At 36.7% G+C, this 18723-nt stretch overlaps 3 protein-coding genes across 4 annotated transcripts; 2 read left to right on the forward strand and 1 right to left on the reverse strand.

Moving 5' to 3' along the window:
• Positions 1–158: 158 nt before the first annotated feature.
• Positions 159–3494, forward strand: LOC113542717 (uncharacterized). Its single transcript, XM_034305711.2, has 6 exons — positions 159–242; positions 567–914; positions 1634–1975; positions 2155–2271; positions 2504–2553; positions 2826–3494. Exons 1-6 carry the CDS (start codon positions 170–172, stop codon positions 2964–2966), a joined length of 1071 nt encoding a protein of 356 aa, XP_034161602.2. The 5' UTR covers positions 159–169; the 3' UTR covers positions 2967–3494.
• Positions 3495–5041: 1547 nt separating this feature from the next.
• LOC117597665 (uncharacterized) lies at positions 5042–6760 on the forward strand. The gene is made up of 3 exons (XM_034305772.2): positions 5042–5081; positions 5208–5555; positions 6399–6760. Exons 1-3 carry the CDS (start codon positions 5042–5044, stop codon positions 6758–6760), a joined length of 750 nt encoding a protein of 249 aa, XP_034161663.1.
• Positions 6761–13035: 6275 nt separating this feature from the next.
• Positions 13036–15021, reverse strand: LOC113542931 (uncharacterized). 2 transcript variants are annotated; one of them, XM_053235613.1, is made up of 6 exons: positions 14855–15021; positions 14300–14680; positions 14006–14122; positions 13777–13801; positions 13641–13678; positions 13036–13260 (listed from the first exon to the last, which is right to left on the reverse strand). In XM_053235613.1, the coding sequence occupies exons 1-4, from the start codon at positions 14934–14936 to the stop codon at positions 13788–13790; spliced, it is 594 nt and encodes a 197-aa protein (XP_053091588.1). In that variant the 5' UTR covers positions 14937–15021; the 3' UTR covers positions 13036–13260; positions 13641–13678; positions 13777–13787. The 2 variants fall into 2 exon arrangements, 1 of the variants encoding a protein (XP_053091588.1); XR_008302028.1 differs by having other exon boundaries at positions 13777–14122.
• Between the last annotated feature and the right edge of the window lie 3702 nt (positions 15022–18723).

Raw genomic sequence — 18723 nt, forward strand, 5'->3', positions numbered from 1 at the left:
ATAAGATGAAAGGTGATTTTAAGAAGGACACCGAGTGCCATTTTCATTGCTGTTGCTTATGGGAGGAGAAAGTCACAGGAAGTTTGTGATGTCAGAACCTCACATCATAAATCTTTGACTTGAACTGAGATGTACTCAGTTGGACCTTATGACAGCTCATCAAGAGGACATGCAGTACACAGACCTCAGACCCAAGATGATGGTGATGTTGTGGATTACAGTGATGCTTTTTAATAAAACTGGTAAGTGGCGATGATTTGTAACATTGTGTTTTCTAATCATATACAGAATGTCATATTAAGCGTAAAAAAACAAGTAACTAACTAGAACAAAATTGCAATGATTGATTGACATAGCTATTCTACTTACACATTTAGGTTATTAAATGAATATTTGAATATTTTTAATGCATAGCGAAAGTATAATCATTAAAGCTCTAGAGAAATTGTCTGATACAGAGAATGATAATGATATAGAGAGTAAAATCTTTATAAACTGTTTTGTAGTATACATTTTTAATATGTTTGGACACTTGACCCTTTTTGTTCTCTGGCTCCTCACATTAGATTCTGCACAAAAGAACATTGTCCACCAGCCGAAACTGGTGATCACTGCTACTGCTGGTGATAACGTGACTCTACATTGCTTTCTGTTGGGAGAAGAAAACATTGATCCCATGGTTTGGTACAAGCAAGCAGGAGGACACGAGCCTTCTCTATTGGCCGTGATACAGAAAGGTCAGGATCCCATTTACAAAGATGAATTAAATTCTCCACGGTTCAGAATCGAGAGAGGAAGCAAGAGCTGTCACTTGAGAATAATTAATGTGAAACTGTCAGATGAGGCCATGTATTACTGTGGCTTAGGTACATTTTTACCAACATTTGCAAAAGGAACTTTTTTGTCAGTGAAAGGTAAGCAATTATATCTATACAGGCAGTTTGGCTCATTGTGAAAATGGACAATATTCATTAATTATAATATTATGAAGGGAATAATTTTATGAAATCTGAATATATATTTATAAATCCTGAATATAAAGTTAGAATTTAAACTAATTTTTTTAATTAGGTCCTTCAATCCCTAACATTTGCCAAGCTTTTTTCTTTGAACAATTTACTGATATAAAAATCCAGAAGTGTTTTAAGAAGTATGATGCATTCTTTAATAAATACAACAGCAATTTACATTTTTTTTATTTATTAATGAATGATACATCATACTTTTTAGCCATTTATATTAATGGGTAACATATGGATAATATATTAATTTACAGCTTTACTTCTGAATGTAGAGAGTTCACTATATAAGTTCCTGTGTACTGCAGAAACGATAACATATTAGAATGAGTGCGTTAATATAAACCTGTGACTTGTAGCTGCACTATTGTCAGAGCTGCTGTTATAGAAAATTAACACCTTCTGATCATATAATGTTCTACAAAAGGTTGTGTTAGTGTTTCAGAATAAAGGCAGTTTTTTGGTACAAGAATAAATACGTGAAGGTCTTAAAAGTGAAGGTCTTAGCTAACACTTTACTTAAGACCTATATCATAGGACTGACATGATGTGGAGGATGCCATGTGCTTTTTATGACTGTCTAAGTTGTCAAACATTATTACATATTACAACAGATAAACCCGAGTTAAAAGTGTCAGTGTTGCAGAGCAGCGTGTTGGACTCGGTTCCTGCAGGAGCCTCAGTGACTCTGCAGTGCTCGGTTCTCTCTGAGAGCAGAGCAGCAGATCTCCAAGTGCTCTGGTTCAGAGCTGCTCCACCACAATCCCATCCTCAAATCATTTACACTCATCACAACAGCAGCCATCAGTGTGAGAGCGGCTCTTCTACACACACCTGTGTGTACAACTTCTCCAAGAACATCAGCCACAATGATACTGGCACTTACTACTGCGCTGTGGCCGTGTGTGGGAAGATCATTTTTGGGAACGGGACACGAGTACAACAGGAGAATTGTGGTTGGTGTACAATTTGTGTATATTATATGGATTTCATAGGTACAGAAAACATATAGAAAAAAATTACCTACACAAAAGTAAAGTTTTGTGACAAGTTCTGTGACATGTGTTATGTTTATTTCTTTGTGATCATATTATATGTTCATATGTAGATAGTAACTCGATGATTTGTCCCAAAGCAACAGCTTTTAATCCTGTAGTGATCTGTCTGGGAACAGCGTTGGTAATGTGCGGGATTCTGATCTCTGCTCAAGCTGTTTTACTCTGTAAAAGCAAAAACTGTCAGCAATACAGAGGTAAGTGTTTAATATGATATTGAAAATGAATTTACACTTCATTTCTTACATAAAAATGACTTCAGCAGTTATTTACAATTCAGATTCAATTATTAGAATTATTAGATTATGTTTTTAAAGATTAATGTTAAAATACAGTAATGAGAATGTTAGCAGTGTCAGATCTTCATGAATAATGATCAGACTCTTCGAATCTCTCCTATATGAGCTCTTATCATTTTTTTTTTTCCAGAGAGATTTCAGCATGGTGCTGTGACAAACACTGAGAAGACGAACGCTCAGGTACTTGTTAACTTGTGCAGGAAATGACTCAGGATAATAATCATAATAACGATTTCCATTTAAATTCAGAACAAAACCTAAATGTTTAAACAGATCTATTCAAAGTTCTTGGATTATTACATTTTGCTAAATATACTCTTCAGCAATTCTTATAAAATTCAGTATATTGTTGATATGAATTTAACCTCCTAATCTTGAAAAGAGCTTTATAAATAAGGAATATTTATTCATATTTTTATTATTTAGTTCTAATTTTATGTTAATTTCCACAGAACCAGGATGCTGTGGAGCTGAATTACGCTGCCTTACATTTTAATGAAAAGAAAAGAGCGAGAGAAAATCGAGGTCGATCTCAAGGCAGTGTATACTCTGAAGTGAAATCTTCCACCATTACTCACTTAAATAGTCTTTAATATTATTCTCTGAAATTGTTAGTATTTTTGATCTGCTTTAATGTTTCTGTTCACGAGCAGACTGTGGGGAATCATCTGATTTTTTTTTTACTCATTGATATTAAATAGAAAGGTGGCTCTATTGTTCTTTGGGGGGTATTTATTTATTTTTCTGGCATGGTTTGGCTCCACCCATCTCCTTACATGAAACTGTCACTGCAAAAAAGTACTTCTTCCAGAAACCCTTTATCTTATGATGAAACATTTCTATCCTGATGGGCGTGATCTGTTCCATGATAACTCCGCCCCATCCACACAGCACCTGTTTCTAGATTTGATTACTTGTAATATAATCTTTTAAACTTTCAAAACACTTTCCTGTCATAAACACCTTACTGAAAAGAAATGTTTTCTGTAATAATCATCTCACAGTGAGACAATTTGCATTAAAACTGTTTTTAAGATGAGGAAATGTCACACTGGTTCCAAGGAGGATCTCAGCAAAGCTTTATTCTTGTCAATGTTCTTCTGTTTGCTTTCCAAAGCACAGTATTGTGTCTGTTAAATATATATATATACATATATATATATATATATATATATATATATATATATATATATATATATATATTTAGCAATAATAAATCCAGCCTGGCATGTACTGGTGTGTTCTTTGCATCTGTAAGTGGGAGGAGTCTGTGGTTTAATTGTGAGAAGAAGGAAGTCTTAAGTAACCTACTTTCCACATCTAGAAAACCAGAACCAAGCACAGCATGCAAATAAAAGAAACCACGAGAAGAGTCCTCAGCTTTTCAGCTCTCTTATAGTACGTTTTGAGTTGTTGTTTTTTTGTTTGTTTTTTTTTTCAACAAGGGAAAAAAAGTGCACAATCAGATTATGACTCCAGGTCACCTGGTTTTATTCCACACCAGAAGACATTTCCACCTGCTATGTAAGGAATAAAACATGATATGGCATTCTGTAATAGGAAAATAATCAGTGATGGGGTGGTGTGATAAAGCAGAGTTACTGTTACCACCATGATGTGATTTATTCCTCTGATACCACAGTAATTAGCCAAAGATTATAATTTTTTTTATTTATTAATGACCAATGTACATTTTATTTATTTGTACTTACATTTAATGTCGTGAAACATCCACAAAACAGTTTCCTGTCATCACTTACATTATAGTAGCTATAAACAGTCATTCCCTTACCAGTCTCTCTTTTATCTCACTTTTGAAGTTAATACACCAACAAACGCAGCTTGTCATGTTAAAGAGAAACTGCAAAACCTCCCCAGTATGAAGAATTTCACATGTTGGAAAGGTCAAAGTTACAGCTTTACCTCTGAATGTTACAAAGTGCTGACAATGGAGACTCCTTCCAAAAATGTTACATAAATGTCTCCTTATGGGACGCTTCATCTTATCAACAATGAGAGGTTTTTCTTTGTTAAATAGCAATCTGTTTATTATTAGATTTAGATTACATGGAGTCTCCACCGTAAGAGTCCCTCTACTGTCAGAGCTTCTGTTATAGAAAATTAATCAACACCTTCTGACCAATCAGATTTGAGTATTACCATTCAACAATGAAAATTATGTGACAAGGACTGCTGCCCCATCCAGGGTTTATCTATTCTCGCCTAGATATTCTTGTGCTGTACAATTATTTATGTGAAATGAAAACAGTGGATATTCTTATCTTGACTTTTCTACATATTTTTTTATTTTATTATTTTTTTTACATAATTTTATTTTGTCATACATAAGAGATTTTATTTGAATAATCCAAATAAAAACACACTTCTTTTTACGAAGATGAAAGGCAAAAGTTCTGTGTAAAGTAACAGCACTTCTACCTGAATAGTTTTTTTTTTTTTTGGGTTTTCTTTTTCCACCACAGACATCAGTGTTACAAACACACTGTGTTCCAAAAATAGAAACATGTAGATGGAATGGAAATATGAAAAGGACTTGTGACGTGTAACTCAGCCAATCAGATGAAACTCTCCAGTACAAAATACTTGGTGCTTTCATCATTCGATTTTTTTCAAACAGCTCAATTCAAGTATCATTTCACCTCTGAGGATGACTCTAATCTGGACAATTATTTTATTTCTCAACATATGTAAGTTTTATAAACATTGTATTTAAACAGTCTATAGATACACTTGTGATTCCTACTAGCTGTTTGAAGTTTCATTCACTCTTTATTTCTCTTGTTGCATTATATCTAATTTAATTTATTTTCTAGCTCCAGCCCAATCTGTGGATTTTTCCAGACCATCATTTCTCTCAGTGAAGTCTGGAGAACGTGTTACTCTTAACTGCCCATTTGGAGATATTCGTAGGACTGATAGTGTGGTTTGGTACAAACAAAACTTTGGACAGATGCCTCAAAAGGTGGGAGAAAGATTAATATATAAGGATGTCAAAATTTGCCCTGAGTTCAAGACTTCAGGATTTAAAATGGAGGTGACTGATAACGGCATTTCTCTGACAATTCCACATGTAAAAAAAGAACATGGAGGACTTTACTACTGTGAAAAATGTATGTTGGTGAATGTTACATTATCCAATGGAACTTTCTTGGCTGTAACAGGTAAATAACTAAATCAAATCTGTTTGTAGAAAAGCTTGATATAAATTTAACTCACTTAAGCTGATTTTTGAATTTCTAAAATGTTCTGTAAAATGGCTGTTCTCTGAGCCTCAGTGAGTCCAAATCAAAAAACAAAAATCAAAATCAGGCAAAATATTGTACAAAAAAGTGTTATTTTGTGAATTATATTAGTTAACAAAATGAATTTTGTTAACTAACATAATTCATAATTGGGAATTATGTTAGTTAACAAAATGTAATACTTTTACAAATTGTGGATATTGGTGCATGTTGATTTTTTGAGCTTTATAGAATTTTATTGTCTTGTTTTAGAAATCTGGAAATGTATTAATATTGATTAAAATTAGCTTTAAAAAAGTTGGATGGACAGACCATGGTATAAAAGTGACCTGATAGCAAATTTAGGGTTGGAAAAAAAAAAAAAAAAGCAAAAAGGATCCTGTGAAATTTAATAAGTAAATTTTAAGTTGAACGTGTAGTATTCAAGTTTAATTAAGGTGGACAGCACGTGCTCTGCTCTGTCTGCACCAGGCTTTCTCTTACTCTTACTCACAGAGCATTAATAAGCTTCCATTAACAGAACACTGGTGTAGAAATTCACTCCTTACCTGATTTTGGTCTCTATGAGGCCCACTCCTGCGTTAATCCTTTCAGAAAAGACGTACAACCTTCACATATGAATATGACATTTTTAGACTCTTCTTAGACAGGTTTTCCCCAAGTAGTACATGTGGTGAAAGTGAAAATTTTTGTATTGTCCTAAACACTGACATGTTTATAAAGACAGCCAATCTCTTACACTGCCTATGTTACACTGAACAGGCGATGAAGATGTAAAAGTGTCAGTGTTGCAGAGCAGTGTGTTGGACTCGGTTCCTGCAGGAGCATCAGTGACTCTGCAGTGCTCGGTTCTCTCTGAGAGCAGAGCAGCAGATCTCCAAGTGCTCTGGTTCAGAGCTGCTCCATCACAATCCCATCCTCAAATTATTTACACTCATCACAACAGCAGCCATCAGTGTGAGAGCAGCTCTTCTACACACACCTGTGTGTACAACTTCTCCAAGAACATCCTCAGCCTCAATGATACTGGCACTTACTACTGCGCTGTGGCCGTGTGTGGGAAGATCATTTTTGGGAACGGGACACAAGTACAGTTGGAGAACTTTCCAGAATTTGGTTGGTAAAAAATTAGTGAATATTATTTGGGTTTCAACTAAAAAATATTTTTTTTGTCATAAGTAATTTTTCTCCTTAGTTATTTATTTTAAAATGTTAATGTGATCACTGGTTAAAAATATGTAAGCATTGTTCAGAGTGTTATTTTTATGTCTGAATTAATAGCTGTTATATCACTTGAACTGTATGATATTTATGATATTATTATGATATTTATTGTCTTTCAGTAAGACCTTTAGGTCCTGAAGTGATCTACTTCCCAGTAGTGGTGGCAGTGTGTGTGGTTGTGATCTTTGCTCAAGCATTTATAATCTATAAAAAGTGGAACTGTGACCAATCCAGAGGCAAGTCTGTAAGATACAGAATCATAAATAATTTAGCAAACTATATTGATTTTTCCATCCACCTCAACATTATGGAATATTTTGTGTAGATTCATGACATACTGTATAATCCCAATTAAGTTCCAGTAACACTACAAATTGTAGAAAATTGAAGGGGGTGAATACTTATGCATTTAGGCATTGCAGTTTTTTTTTTTTTTCAGATTTGTATACTTAATATGTGTATAATTTTATGTGGACTGTAAACAAAAGTATCCAAGCCTAGAATTTGGTGGACCAATCAAACATTAAAAGTTTTTCCATCACAACTAATAATGCACCAATATAAAAATTGCTTATAGCAATATCTGATTTTTTAACAAAAATGTTAAAAAATAAAGTGTTTATTACTTAGAATTAATATTTGAAATTTGAAATTAAATGTTAATGAGCTGATCATTTCATACTGCTACTGACACTGTGAACATTAGATGTAGTACTACCACAAAAGGTGAAAATTGTATGGATTGTTTTAAACAAAGATAATTGCGAGGCTAACAATTTTATTATAAAGGGTACTGATTAAAATTTATTTTTGTTGATTACCGAACAGTAATATTACCTTGTGACTGATATTTATCTACATTTTACACTCCCTAGGCTGCACCATAATTTTGTCTTCACACAGAAATACAGTATTTTGCCTCTTATATACTGAATATTTGGATTCTTATTCACTTATTCATCTGCTCATTATAACATAAGTTACAACATAAGTAAATTGTAATATAATGCAGTGTATAAACCATATGAACCATAAACCAGTCTTGCCAATTTAGCAAAACAAAAGTGACTCCGATAATAACCTGTTATTAACTAACTTAAAATTATTAACTAACTTAAACATTTGAATTTGGATTTTTCTGCCTTTGACTTTATCAACGTTATGAAAATTCAACAAGTATTCAAACAGTGTATTTGGTACCAAATAAAATGTATCTTTTAGTGAACATCCAACTAAAACACAGACAAATAAATGAAAATAGTGACTAAATATGACAGAAGATTAAAAAATATATTTCATATATAAATATATTTTTTTTCTCAACAGTGAGAGCTCAACAAGATTCTGTGGCAGAGAAAACACCCAATCAGGTAAATAATATTAAATCTTGTAATAATCTTATTATTAAACATGCTACTATTGGGAATCACAATGAAATGAATTCATTCTCATGATTCAGAAAGCTTCAATTTAATTTTGTATGTTTGTTCTCACAGGGTCGTGATACAGTGGAGCTGAATTACGCTGCTTTACATTTAAATAAGACGAATACCCAAAGAGTGACAAGGAAGAGAGACCAAACTGCAGACTGTGTTTATTCTGCAGTGTCATCTGCTACCTAGATTATATTTTTAATTTAATTTGTTTAATTTATTAATTCATTCTTTAAAAAAGAATTAGTTCTAGTTTTTAAGGTTTACTTTTAAAGTAAAGTTCATCACACATCTGTGGTCAGGTTCCTCATGTTTATTACATAAGCAGCATTGAAAAGCATTGTTTGAAATCTGGAGTTTCTGTGAAACAGTGCGTGTGATGTGAAAAAAAAAATTATGAGTTTGCTGCAGGTAATCAGAAAAGAAAACATTTATTTAAGTGTGAGTTTATATTGATCCCTTTTCTTTACACTTGGTCAATTGATGCATCTGGATTGTATTTTCATAAAATTTAACCACCTTCATTTGTGTTCAGGCTTTCCTGAACTGAAATATGTTTCTCTTTTGTACATATCACAACCAGAATTAAAGTTCTAGCATTTTAAAATCTGATTACCCCAAAAGTGAAAAAGGGAGAAAATTGCATTTAAAGATTTCATTCCAAATGCTGCATGAGTATTTCAGACAATTTGTTGGTATCTGATTGCAAACTGAATTTTTTAGGGTTTTATCTATTTCATTGCAGCACATACAGTAGCTATCCAACACCTTGATCAAAGCCTGGCGGTCACTGTGTGAGGAACTAAAAGGGCCATTTCTTTTTATAAGTGGGGGGCCTTCTGGTGTGAAAAGAATAGAAACTGCAATACATAACTAAATTGTGACATAAGTAATGTCATAAGGTCATGAAGATAAACTAGCCAGCAAAGTACAAATCCCTACGGTCTATTTTAATGCGTAAAAAGTACAAAGATGTCAAGTTGAAGCATTTATCTCTGCCACACTTCCCCATTCCTCACAGACCTGGTTCAATCGGAACAGAGGTGGCTAGTACCCAGGGTAATATTAAAAGGGCAGGAGGCATGATGATTGTGTGGGTAGGGAGTTCAGGTCATATTCAGCCAAGGGAGAGAAACCACCCAATATGCCACCCAAGTTCACTGGTTCACTCTTTCCATCTGCCCGTTGGGTGATGGCTGGATGTGAGACTTGTATTGATGCCCACATGTTCCTTGGATCAGAGACAATGTCCTATAGAAGACCAGACCAACAGACTATGTGATGAAGAAGAGACTCATCAATATTATAGGCTGTGGAAGAGCTGGGAGATGGATCAGACATCATCCTTTAGAGAACTGTCACTACCATCAGCATAGTAACACTACCAACTCTGGGAGGTCATTAATGAAATTCACATAGAGGTGAGCCCAGGGCTGTTGGAGTACTGCTAGGGGTTCTGTTGGTAGCTGTCTGGGATCTTAAACCACGCAAACACCAAACAAGATGAGAAAATTCTGTACATCAAACTGGAGACTGGGCCACCAATAGTGGTTGGCTAATAACTTGCCAGTTCTAGTAACTCTGGAGTGACGTGGCTGTAGATGTGTGTGCTGAAGTGATGAACCAGGACACACACCTTCTCAGACAGTGTATCACTGGGACCATGGTCATCTGTTACTGCTTCAGAGATCTCCTGAGAATCAGAACAACCAACCAGCTAGGCTCTATGATAGGTGGTCATTACTGCTTTATGGGGCTGGATCCTAAGCTTGGGACAGGGCATCTGCTTTTCCATTATTGGATCCGGGTCTGTAGGAAATAGTGAATAAGAAATGTGTGTACCTGATATATAGGAAATGAGGATCCATGTGGACAACAAAGTGATGGCACCTTCCAACCAATGATGCCACTCCTTGAGGGCCAGCATAATTGCACTGAGCTCTCAGTTGCCCACATCTTCATTTCTCTCAGCTGCTAAAGGCTTCTTTGAGAAATAAGTGATGGAGTGCAGCTCAACTGGAGCCCCTTGCCCCACAGCACAATCCATACTCCTAACTCAAAGGTGTCTACCTCTGTGATAAGTGGCAGGGATAGGTCTGGATGATGCAGGATCAGTACATTAGTGAAGCAGTGCTTGAGGAACATGACTGCCACTTTCACAACAGGTGACCAGGTGAGTCAACATGAAGCACACTTGATAAGAGAGGTGAGAACTGAGGCTGAAGGTCCTGATAAATCTCCAGTAGTACTTTGTGAACCCAAGGAAGGACTGTCATTCTAATATGTACTCATGCCACCTATGTGCTTCTCCAGACTGTGAGAATACACCAAGATGTCATCAATGTAAATCCAGCAGAGATTGTAGGTGGGGGGGAGTGAATGACCAGCGCTCTATTCCACCCTCAATACCACGACTGAGGTGAGACCCTTGAGCAAGGCACCGAACCCCCAACTGCTCCCTGGGCGCCGCAGCAAAAAAAAGGCTGCCCACTGCTACGGGTGTGTGTTCACGGAGTGTGTGTGTTCACTACTGTGTGTGCACTTGGATGGGTTAAATGCAGAGCACAAATTCCGAGTATGGGTCGCCATACTTGGCCACAAGTCACTTCACTTCACATAATTACCAAGTATTCATAGTGCCTGATGACTGTAGAGAAATCTTCCACTCATCCCTTCTTGGATGCATATTATATTTTACGGACTCCACAAGGCAAGGGACAGTGGAATTTTTTAGTGACCTGGTTCAATCTAGTAATCAATACATGGCACCAATCCTCCATCCTTTTTGTATATCAGAGAAGCTAACAGATGGATCAAGTAGCCCCTGGCAGCAGGTTGATAGTACAATCTCAGAGCATGTATGATGGGAGTTTGTTGGCACCTTGCTTGCTGGAGGATGGTACTCTATGGGCATACCATCCATTTCCTTTGCTGCCACATTTTTAATGCCTGTGATTGTGTGTTGTCCTGAAATTGCACCATCCAGGCACACTATATTTAGCTTTTATTGTACTGATTTATTTAGAAACAATAATAAAGAATCTGAACCTATGATAAATTTTAATTTGGTTTCAACAAACATTTTATTTTCTTTTTCCTTTTTCACTTAATAATCAAATGCAAGTGGGCCTTTCTCCTACTGTCATAATGTTGGGTTTTTTTGTGTATGTGGTAGAAGTTCATTTTTCAGGGGGCAAGGTAGCTTAGTGATTACCGCATTTGACTCGCCCATCCCCAAATCCTGCCTCCGCCCTGCATGCGTGGCGTGCATGTTCTCCCCATGCTTCACTCTGGTTTACTCCCCAGTCCAAAGACATGTGCTGTAGGCTGACTGGCATTTCCAAATTGTCTGCAGTGTGTGAATGTGTATGCGATTGTGCCCTGTGATGGGTTGGCACCCCGTCCAGGGTGTCTCCCCGCCTTGTGCCCCAAGTTACCTGGGATAGGCTCCAGGGCCCCCTGCAACCCTGTGTAGGATAAGTAGTATGGAGGATGGATGGTCATTTTCACAGTTCAAATATTCTGCAAACAAAATGAGCAAGTACTTTGATTGATATTGACTTCATGACACCCTCTGTGTTTGGCCGAGCGGTCTAAGGCGCTGGATTAAGGCTCCAGTCTCTTCGGGGGGGTTTGAATCCCACCGCTGCCATCCCCTTAACTTTTGGGGCAGTCGTGGCCTAATGGATAGAGAGTCAGACTTGCAACCCGAAGGTGAACCTGAAGGTCATGGGTTCGAGTCTCAGGTCCGGCAGGGATTGTAGGTGGGGGGAGTGAATGACCAGCGCTCTCTCCCACCCTCAATACCACGACTGAGGTGAGACCCTTGAGCAAGGCACCGAACCCCCAACTGCTTCCCGGGCGCCGCAGCAAAAAAGACTGCCCACTGCTCCGGGTGTGTGTGTGTGATCACTACTGTGTGTGTGCACTTGGATGGGTTAAATGCAGAGCACAAATTCCTAGTATGGGTCACCATACTTGGCCACACTTCACTCACTTCACTTAAAACTTAATGGTAGTAAAGTCTTACACAGTTTGACATGTTTAACTTTGAGTTGATGGTGCACCATTATGAGGTAAATGTTATTGAAGTTATTGAGTCATCATAACTGGCACCACTTTTGCTGTTGCAAACCTGTTGCATGGAATAGCTTCAGGCACACTAAGCTTATTTTGTTTGGCGCATAAACTTTGTTTGAAAGTCTTCATTGGTAAAAATCTGTTCATGACAATCTTATGGTAAAAAATGCATGATATGGTACAGTATATATTCACTTGTAATGAGAAAGCAACAAAAACTGCATGCTCAATAAATGAATGATGGTTGAAAGTTGCATGCAGCTGTATGCACAATAAATGATTATTTCTCCATTTCTGGGAGGATTAATCATTCTTGTTTGATGATTCACTTTGGGTAATATAAAATGTGTTTACTAGAGAATTAATGTCACAGTCGTTGACTTGTATTTAAGGCCAACCCACAACCTTTTGGAAAATACATTAATAATGGATTACTCTTGTGCAAACTCAAAAAGTTTCAGAATAATATTTAAGAGAAATTTGTTGTTACATTTTTAATGAAATTGCATTTATATGTCTTCAGCAAAAGTGAGTCATACAAATGAGGCCACAAAATAAATTAGCAACAGTAAAAAAAAAAATTAAAAAAAAAAAAATATATATATATATATATATATATCTATATATAATTTTTTAGTTGTTATAATCTCAATGATAAATATGGAAAAAATAAATACTATAATCAAGATATTTCCACTTCCACTATTTTAATTGTTTTTGCAGTGTAATAGTGCCATGTGTTATGAATTGTTTCTGTTACATCTTACAGTTTTATTCACATCAGAGTACACACACTCATCTAGTGAGCCAATTTTCTTTTTTTCAGCTTTGGCTTTCCTCTTGGAGAATTGCACAGCTGCATAATTCAGTGTTTCAATTTCAGATTCCTGAAAGAAACAAGAAGAAGAAGCAGAAGAATGCAAAAACATAATAAGAAGTCCAGCTCAAAGTAATAACCATACAATATGGGTAACTAAACTATATGCACTAAGTACACAGAACAAGAGCAGCATCAAAATAAAACCTTTGAATTATTGTGCAATAGGAGTATCCTGACTGTATAAATTACATCTAGAACATTATAATGTTGTATAAAATGTATAAAGCAGTGTATGAATGTAGCAACATTTCACATACATAAGAGGGAAAAGTAGCAGTCCGACTCATGCATCACTAAAGGAGACATAGTAATATCTACAGAAAAATATAATTACCCATACAGTATATGATAGTATAAAATGTATACTATATTTTCATGAACACATACCTGCCTTGTTTCTGGACAGTTTTCAATAGAAGCATTCACTATTAATACAGGAACACACTTATTAGTCTTTCTGACAGAAATAAAGTTAAATGTATTGATTAATTTTTTTAAGTAATCTAATTACAAAAGTACTTACATCTACAGATTTCATTTTTTCTTCTCTTCAGTATAAAATAAGTGAGACAAACAATCAGAAGTGCACACAAGCCCAAAGCCGTTCCCAAACCGAGCACTGTCGATTGTAGAGATCTAGTAATTTCTGATTCTGTTATTTCACCATGTTATCAGTACAAATGATTTTCTAGGCAAAATATGCTTTATGAATTTAGGATAATTATTCAATGATGAATTATGAGACTCCTTACCAGTTTTCTCTTGTGTGTTCATGTTAGTGCTGTTTCCATGCAGTGTTGGTTCACACACCACTGAATTATCACATAAAGCTGGTGTAGATGTTTCTGATGCAATAGTAACATGCTCACCTATAAACATTTATCATGATTCACTAAAAGTCTGCAACTCAGTGTTGTTGAAGAAAACACAGTTAGCATTTCACTACTTCACTATTATTTGTATTCTAGGTTGAACATGCTAATGGTAATAAGGAAAATATCACTACATTAAACCAGTAGCTTAACCAATTTTAGTGGAAATCCTACCTTTAATTTTTAAATAGGTTCCATCTCCAAACACAATGTTGGGGAATGTCAGTGCACAGTAGTACATGGCTTCATCAGACTGAGTGATGTTTAAAATGGTTATATTGAAGCAGTCTGAAGATCTTTCTATTTGGAAACGAGAATTTTGGAATCCATTGTAAAATGTTTCTCCAGCAGTCTTAAAGAAACTAACTATAGTCTGAGGTTTTATTCTTTTTGCTTGCTTAAACCAAGCCATTAGACCAAAGTCCTTTTCAGAAACACAACACTGCAGAGTAGCCGAGTCTCCGATATCCACACTGAGCTCTTTATCAGGCTGATAAACTGATGACTCTGTGGGGGACTGTGCAGTAACCCAGCGTCTACCAGGTTGGACTGGATCTAGAAAAGCAAATAGATTAATTAGGTAAAAAATGTAATGCAGATATTATTATACAAAAAGAGTTATTAAAAATCATCTTAAAGGAATCATATTAGAGTTCCTTCCACATACAACTTCATTGGGTTAAAGTAATACATCAAACAAGATGGGAACAATTTACTCATATTACTTACACACGGCGCTGAAGGTCATAAATAAAATCCAGAAACCAGACATTTTCAATTTCTTAGAAAGTCTACAGTGTTTGTATCTCATTTATAAACAATATATGAATGTGCTTGAAGCATGGTTTGAATTTATACTTATGCTATAGGCAGTCTGTACTGAGCACGCCCCAGAATATGACACACAAAAAAGAAAAGACATAATAAGGAAGCACAGTGTATTCTGATCTACCTACATCTACACCACATATTTCCATATTTGTGTTTTGTTGTTGCACAGGCGTATTATGACAAAATGGAAAGTGTGGTTTACTTATACACTCACACGTGCCTACACTAACATCATGTTGTTTATCTTAATTGCCCTCTTAAGTAAGATTGTCTGTACAAAACCTTGCCTACAGAGCAATGATCATGGGCCAGAGGAGAGCGCAAAACATTTGAACTTTGCACTTTTACTACTGAAGGCCTGACAGCAGAGTTCAAGTTCCAGAGGAACTAGATGGAGCATAGCACCCTAAAAAAGAGACATGAGATCCTTTAAAAAAAAAATAATCTTTGTGGGACATGTCTGGGATAACGATAATGTACTTTACATCAATTATTTTTTTGCAGGCTTATATGAAAAATGTTGACGAAATCACAAACCCATCTCCCACCTTTCTTTTTAATTCCTTCTCCAGTAGGGCACAGGTGTCTATGTTCTAAAGAGAAAAATTCTCATTAATTTCTGTTCTGCATTTCATACAATGCTTCGTATAAAAATCTTATATTTATTATATTAAGTACTAACAGTAAAAATAGACCCCAGTGTTTCGTAATGTGTAAAGCTAGAAATGTGTTTGTTTATCCATGGTTGTTTATGGTTTATTTTTGAGCTCTGTTACTTTTAATTTTAGCAATGCATTGTACAACAACTGTATTGAATATTAATGCATGTACAATCATTGATTTTATGTGTTCTTTGTGTATTTTTTGTTTATAGGCCTGACTGCTGTGTTTATTCGGTTTAGCTCTTTTGATTGGACTCATAATATGAGGTGTGAGATGAACATGTATGTTTCTATGTTATACATTATAAAACCCAGAGGGGCACAGTGGCACGTTTGCCTCGCACCTCCAGAGTTGGGGGTTTAATTCCAGCCTCCACTCTGTGTGCGCAGAGTTTGCATGTTCTCCCCATGCTTCTGGGGTTTCCTCCGGGTACTCTGGATTCCTCCCCTAGTCCAAAGACATGCATTGTAGGCCGACTGGCATTTCCAAATTGTCCATAGTGTGTGAATGTGAGTATGTGTTTGTCCCATGGGATAGTCTCCAGGCTCCCCCAAGACCCTGTGCAGGATAAGCGGTATGGAAAATGGATGAATGGATGGGCATTATAAAACCCCAAATTGTAGCACATCCTGGGAGTTTCCCCATCCTTCCAACTCCCCCCTTTCCCCCAGACACATCAAGATGTCATAAAAGTAAACCATTTGTAGATCATTTCACAGAACGAATGACTGCAACACAGTTGGGGCATTCATCAAACCATACAGCATCACCAAGTGTTCACAGTGCCCAGTAGCTGTAATGGCTGTAGAGTCTTCCACTTATCCCCCTCCCAAATGTTCTGCAACTACAAACAGTATGGTTGGTGACAAAGGCAGGGAGTATTGGAACTTCTTTTTGACCTAGTAATGCTTACAATTATCAGTGTATGGCTGCAGACTTCCATCATTTTTCTTCACAAAGAAGTGGCACCAGTCCTCCAGCCAACAGATGCAGGTGATGTGGAGTGTCGAATGAACCCTTGCCTAAGGCCGTCTTGGATGTCTGTTTGATGGACATAAGGTAGATGTGGGATCTAGGAGGAGTGGCACCTACCAGCAGGTCAGTATTCAGTATGGTGGTTGTTCAGTGACACCTTGCTTGCTAAAGAACTCCATTCCTTGCTTGCTAAAGAACTCCATCTCCATTCCCTTTTTTTCCAGGCTTTCTATGGAGGTGGATCCACACTGGAACTGGAGACAACATGTCTGAGCAGCTGGGTGAACAGTTATCTCCACCCTCCTTACAAGATTATCTTTGGGATGTCTGGAATGTATTATGTGGATGGCATAATGTCTAGTTGAGTCAAAGGTAAAAATTTTAATGACCTCTGAATGGATAAGTTCATACTGTACTCTCAGTGGATTGGTTTGAAACAGAACTCATCTTGAGGCCAGAGGTCTACCATCCACTGCCTGGTCTCAGAGCAGAGAAACAAGGTCTCAGCTAGAAATCTGCCTATGGCCCCAGAGTCAATCATGTCTACAATATCATGTTAAGAGATATTACTCCCAAATTAAGAGTCAGGTCTCTTCAGGCCATTTGTAATCTTGCATGTGTCCAGACCCTTTGCAACAAAGACATTGACATTCCCATATTCTTCTGGCACATTTCTCTGGGGACAATTTGGGTTCGGTCCACTACCATGGACTCTGGGGTGGTTGAATTTCTTAACATCTCAGTCACCAAACTGAGTGATTGTGACGCTATATCTCCTAGAAGATTGTCCAGTCTGATCAAGAGAGAAATCAGTTGGTTGACATACAAGGAATTGTCTCAGCACGTGGCCTTGTTTTGTTCCACGGGCACAGGACTGCTCTATCCAGTTAGAATAAAAGTGATGGCATAGGCATCTACATGAACAGCACCTGGTGCATAAATGTCGGCTGTTTACATCCCTCCAAGTGCAAATGTTGAAAATTCTAAGAACTGATTGCATAATTTGGTCAGTGAACTACAAATAGCACAGTAAAAGTGTTCATCATTATCTCCGGAGATGTTAACCATGCCAACCTAAGATCTCTCCTTCCCAAATTTCACCAGCATGTGTTCTGTCCAACTAGGACCACCATCACCACAGCCCCATAGGGAGGTGTCCTCAGTTCTCTCTTGTACTTGTACTACACATAGCACATAGCACCAACACTATTCTAAAGTTTGCTAATGAAATGACTCATAAAATTTCTAACAGCTTAGAAGGAAGAGGTGGTCCCTCTTGCATGCTGGTGGTCAGGACAAAAATTATGTAAATGTCAGCAAAACCAAAGAAATTAGTGTTGAGACAAGAAAAAGAACATGCTCTATGAGCGATCTGCAGATCCTCTGCTGAAGTTGTCCAAACTACAATCTTTTCTGTATGCACATTGCTGAAGGCCTCAAATGAACCACCACAACATCCTCCCTGGCCAAGAAAGCCCAGCAAGTCCTATTCTGTCTCAGGAGGCTGGAAAAAGTCAAATGTGTCACTTGGAATATTTTTAAAAAATAAACAAAGGAACCCATTTACGGTATCGTTGGCACACCACTAAGCCCCTTATCAGGAATCTACCTCCAGCACTATAAAACAAGAGCATGCAGAGAAACCAATGTTTCTATCGATCCTAAGCACAGTCTCTTCTGCCTACTAGCATCTGGTAAGAGGTACTGCAGCATTTGAGCAACAACTAGCAGACTCTTTTTAAACCAGACTCCAGCAGCGATTTTTAAACTTGGGTGTGGAATAAAGTTACACATACTACACTTAATTTTTTTTAGTAATTAAACTTTATTTAATAATCTCGATTGGTATCATGTGTTTATAATAATCGGATGGTCAAATAAATTGCATGATCATAGTTTTCATGTGCTAAAAGAGAGAAACCAATAAAAAAAACTCCATAATCAATAAATGAATGATGAGTGTATGCACTGTGTATTGAAAACCCTGAACTGTACAATAGATTTTATGGTGTAGTTTCTGGAAGGATTCATCTTTGTTGTTTGATGCTTCACTTTGGTTCATTTAAAGTGTTTGAAGGAGTTTTACTCAACACTCAATGCAGAACAATATTACTTCCGTGTTTTGGGCA

This window comes from Pangasianodon hypophthalmus, chromosome 7 (genome assembly GCF_027358585.1).
Source record: "Pangasianodon hypophthalmus isolate fPanHyp1 chromosome 7, fPanHyp1.pri, whole genome shotgun sequence".
Classification (NCBI taxonomy): Eukaryota; Metazoa; Chordata; class Actinopteri; order Siluriformes; family Pangasiidae; genus Pangasianodon; species Pangasianodon hypophthalmus.

Bases quoted from the DNA above. Each gene is read 5' to 3' on its own strand.
- LOC117597665 (XM_034305772.2), top strand. From the start codon at position 5,042: ATGACTCTAATCTGGACAATTATTTTATTTCTCAACATAT. The intron at 5,082-5,207 runs GTAAGTTTTATA...TTTATTTTCTAG, and splicing joins TATTTTATTTCTCAACATAT to CTCCAGCCCAATCTGTGGAT. The intron at 5,556-6,398 runs GTAAATAACTAA...TACACTGAACAG, and splicing joins AACTTTCTTGGCTGTAACAG to GCGATGAAGATGTAAAAGTG.
- LOC113542717 (XM_034305711.2), top strand. From the start codon at position 170: ATGCAGTACACAGACCTCAGACCCAAGATGATGGTGATGTTGTGGATT. The intron at 243-566 runs GTAAGTGGCGAT...TCCTCACATTAG, and splicing joins GATGCTTTTTAATAAAACTG to ATTCTGCACAAAAGAACATT. The intron at 2,272-2,503 runs GTAAGTGTTTAA...TTTTTTTTCCAG, and splicing joins AAACTGTCAGCAATACAGAG to AGAGATTTCAGCATGGTGCT.
- LOC113542931 (XM_053235613.1), bottom strand. From the start codon at position 14,936: ATGAGATACAAACACTGTAGACTTTCTAAGAAATTGAAAATGTCTGGT. The intron at 14,681-14,854 runs GTAAGTAATATG...TTGCTTTTCTAG, and splicing joins TATGACCTTCAGCGCCGTGT to ATCCAGTCCAACCTGGTAGA. The intron at 14,123-14,299 runs GTAGGATTTCCA...AAATGTTTATAG, and splicing joins AACCTATTTAAAAATTAAAG to GTGAGCATGTTACTATTGCA.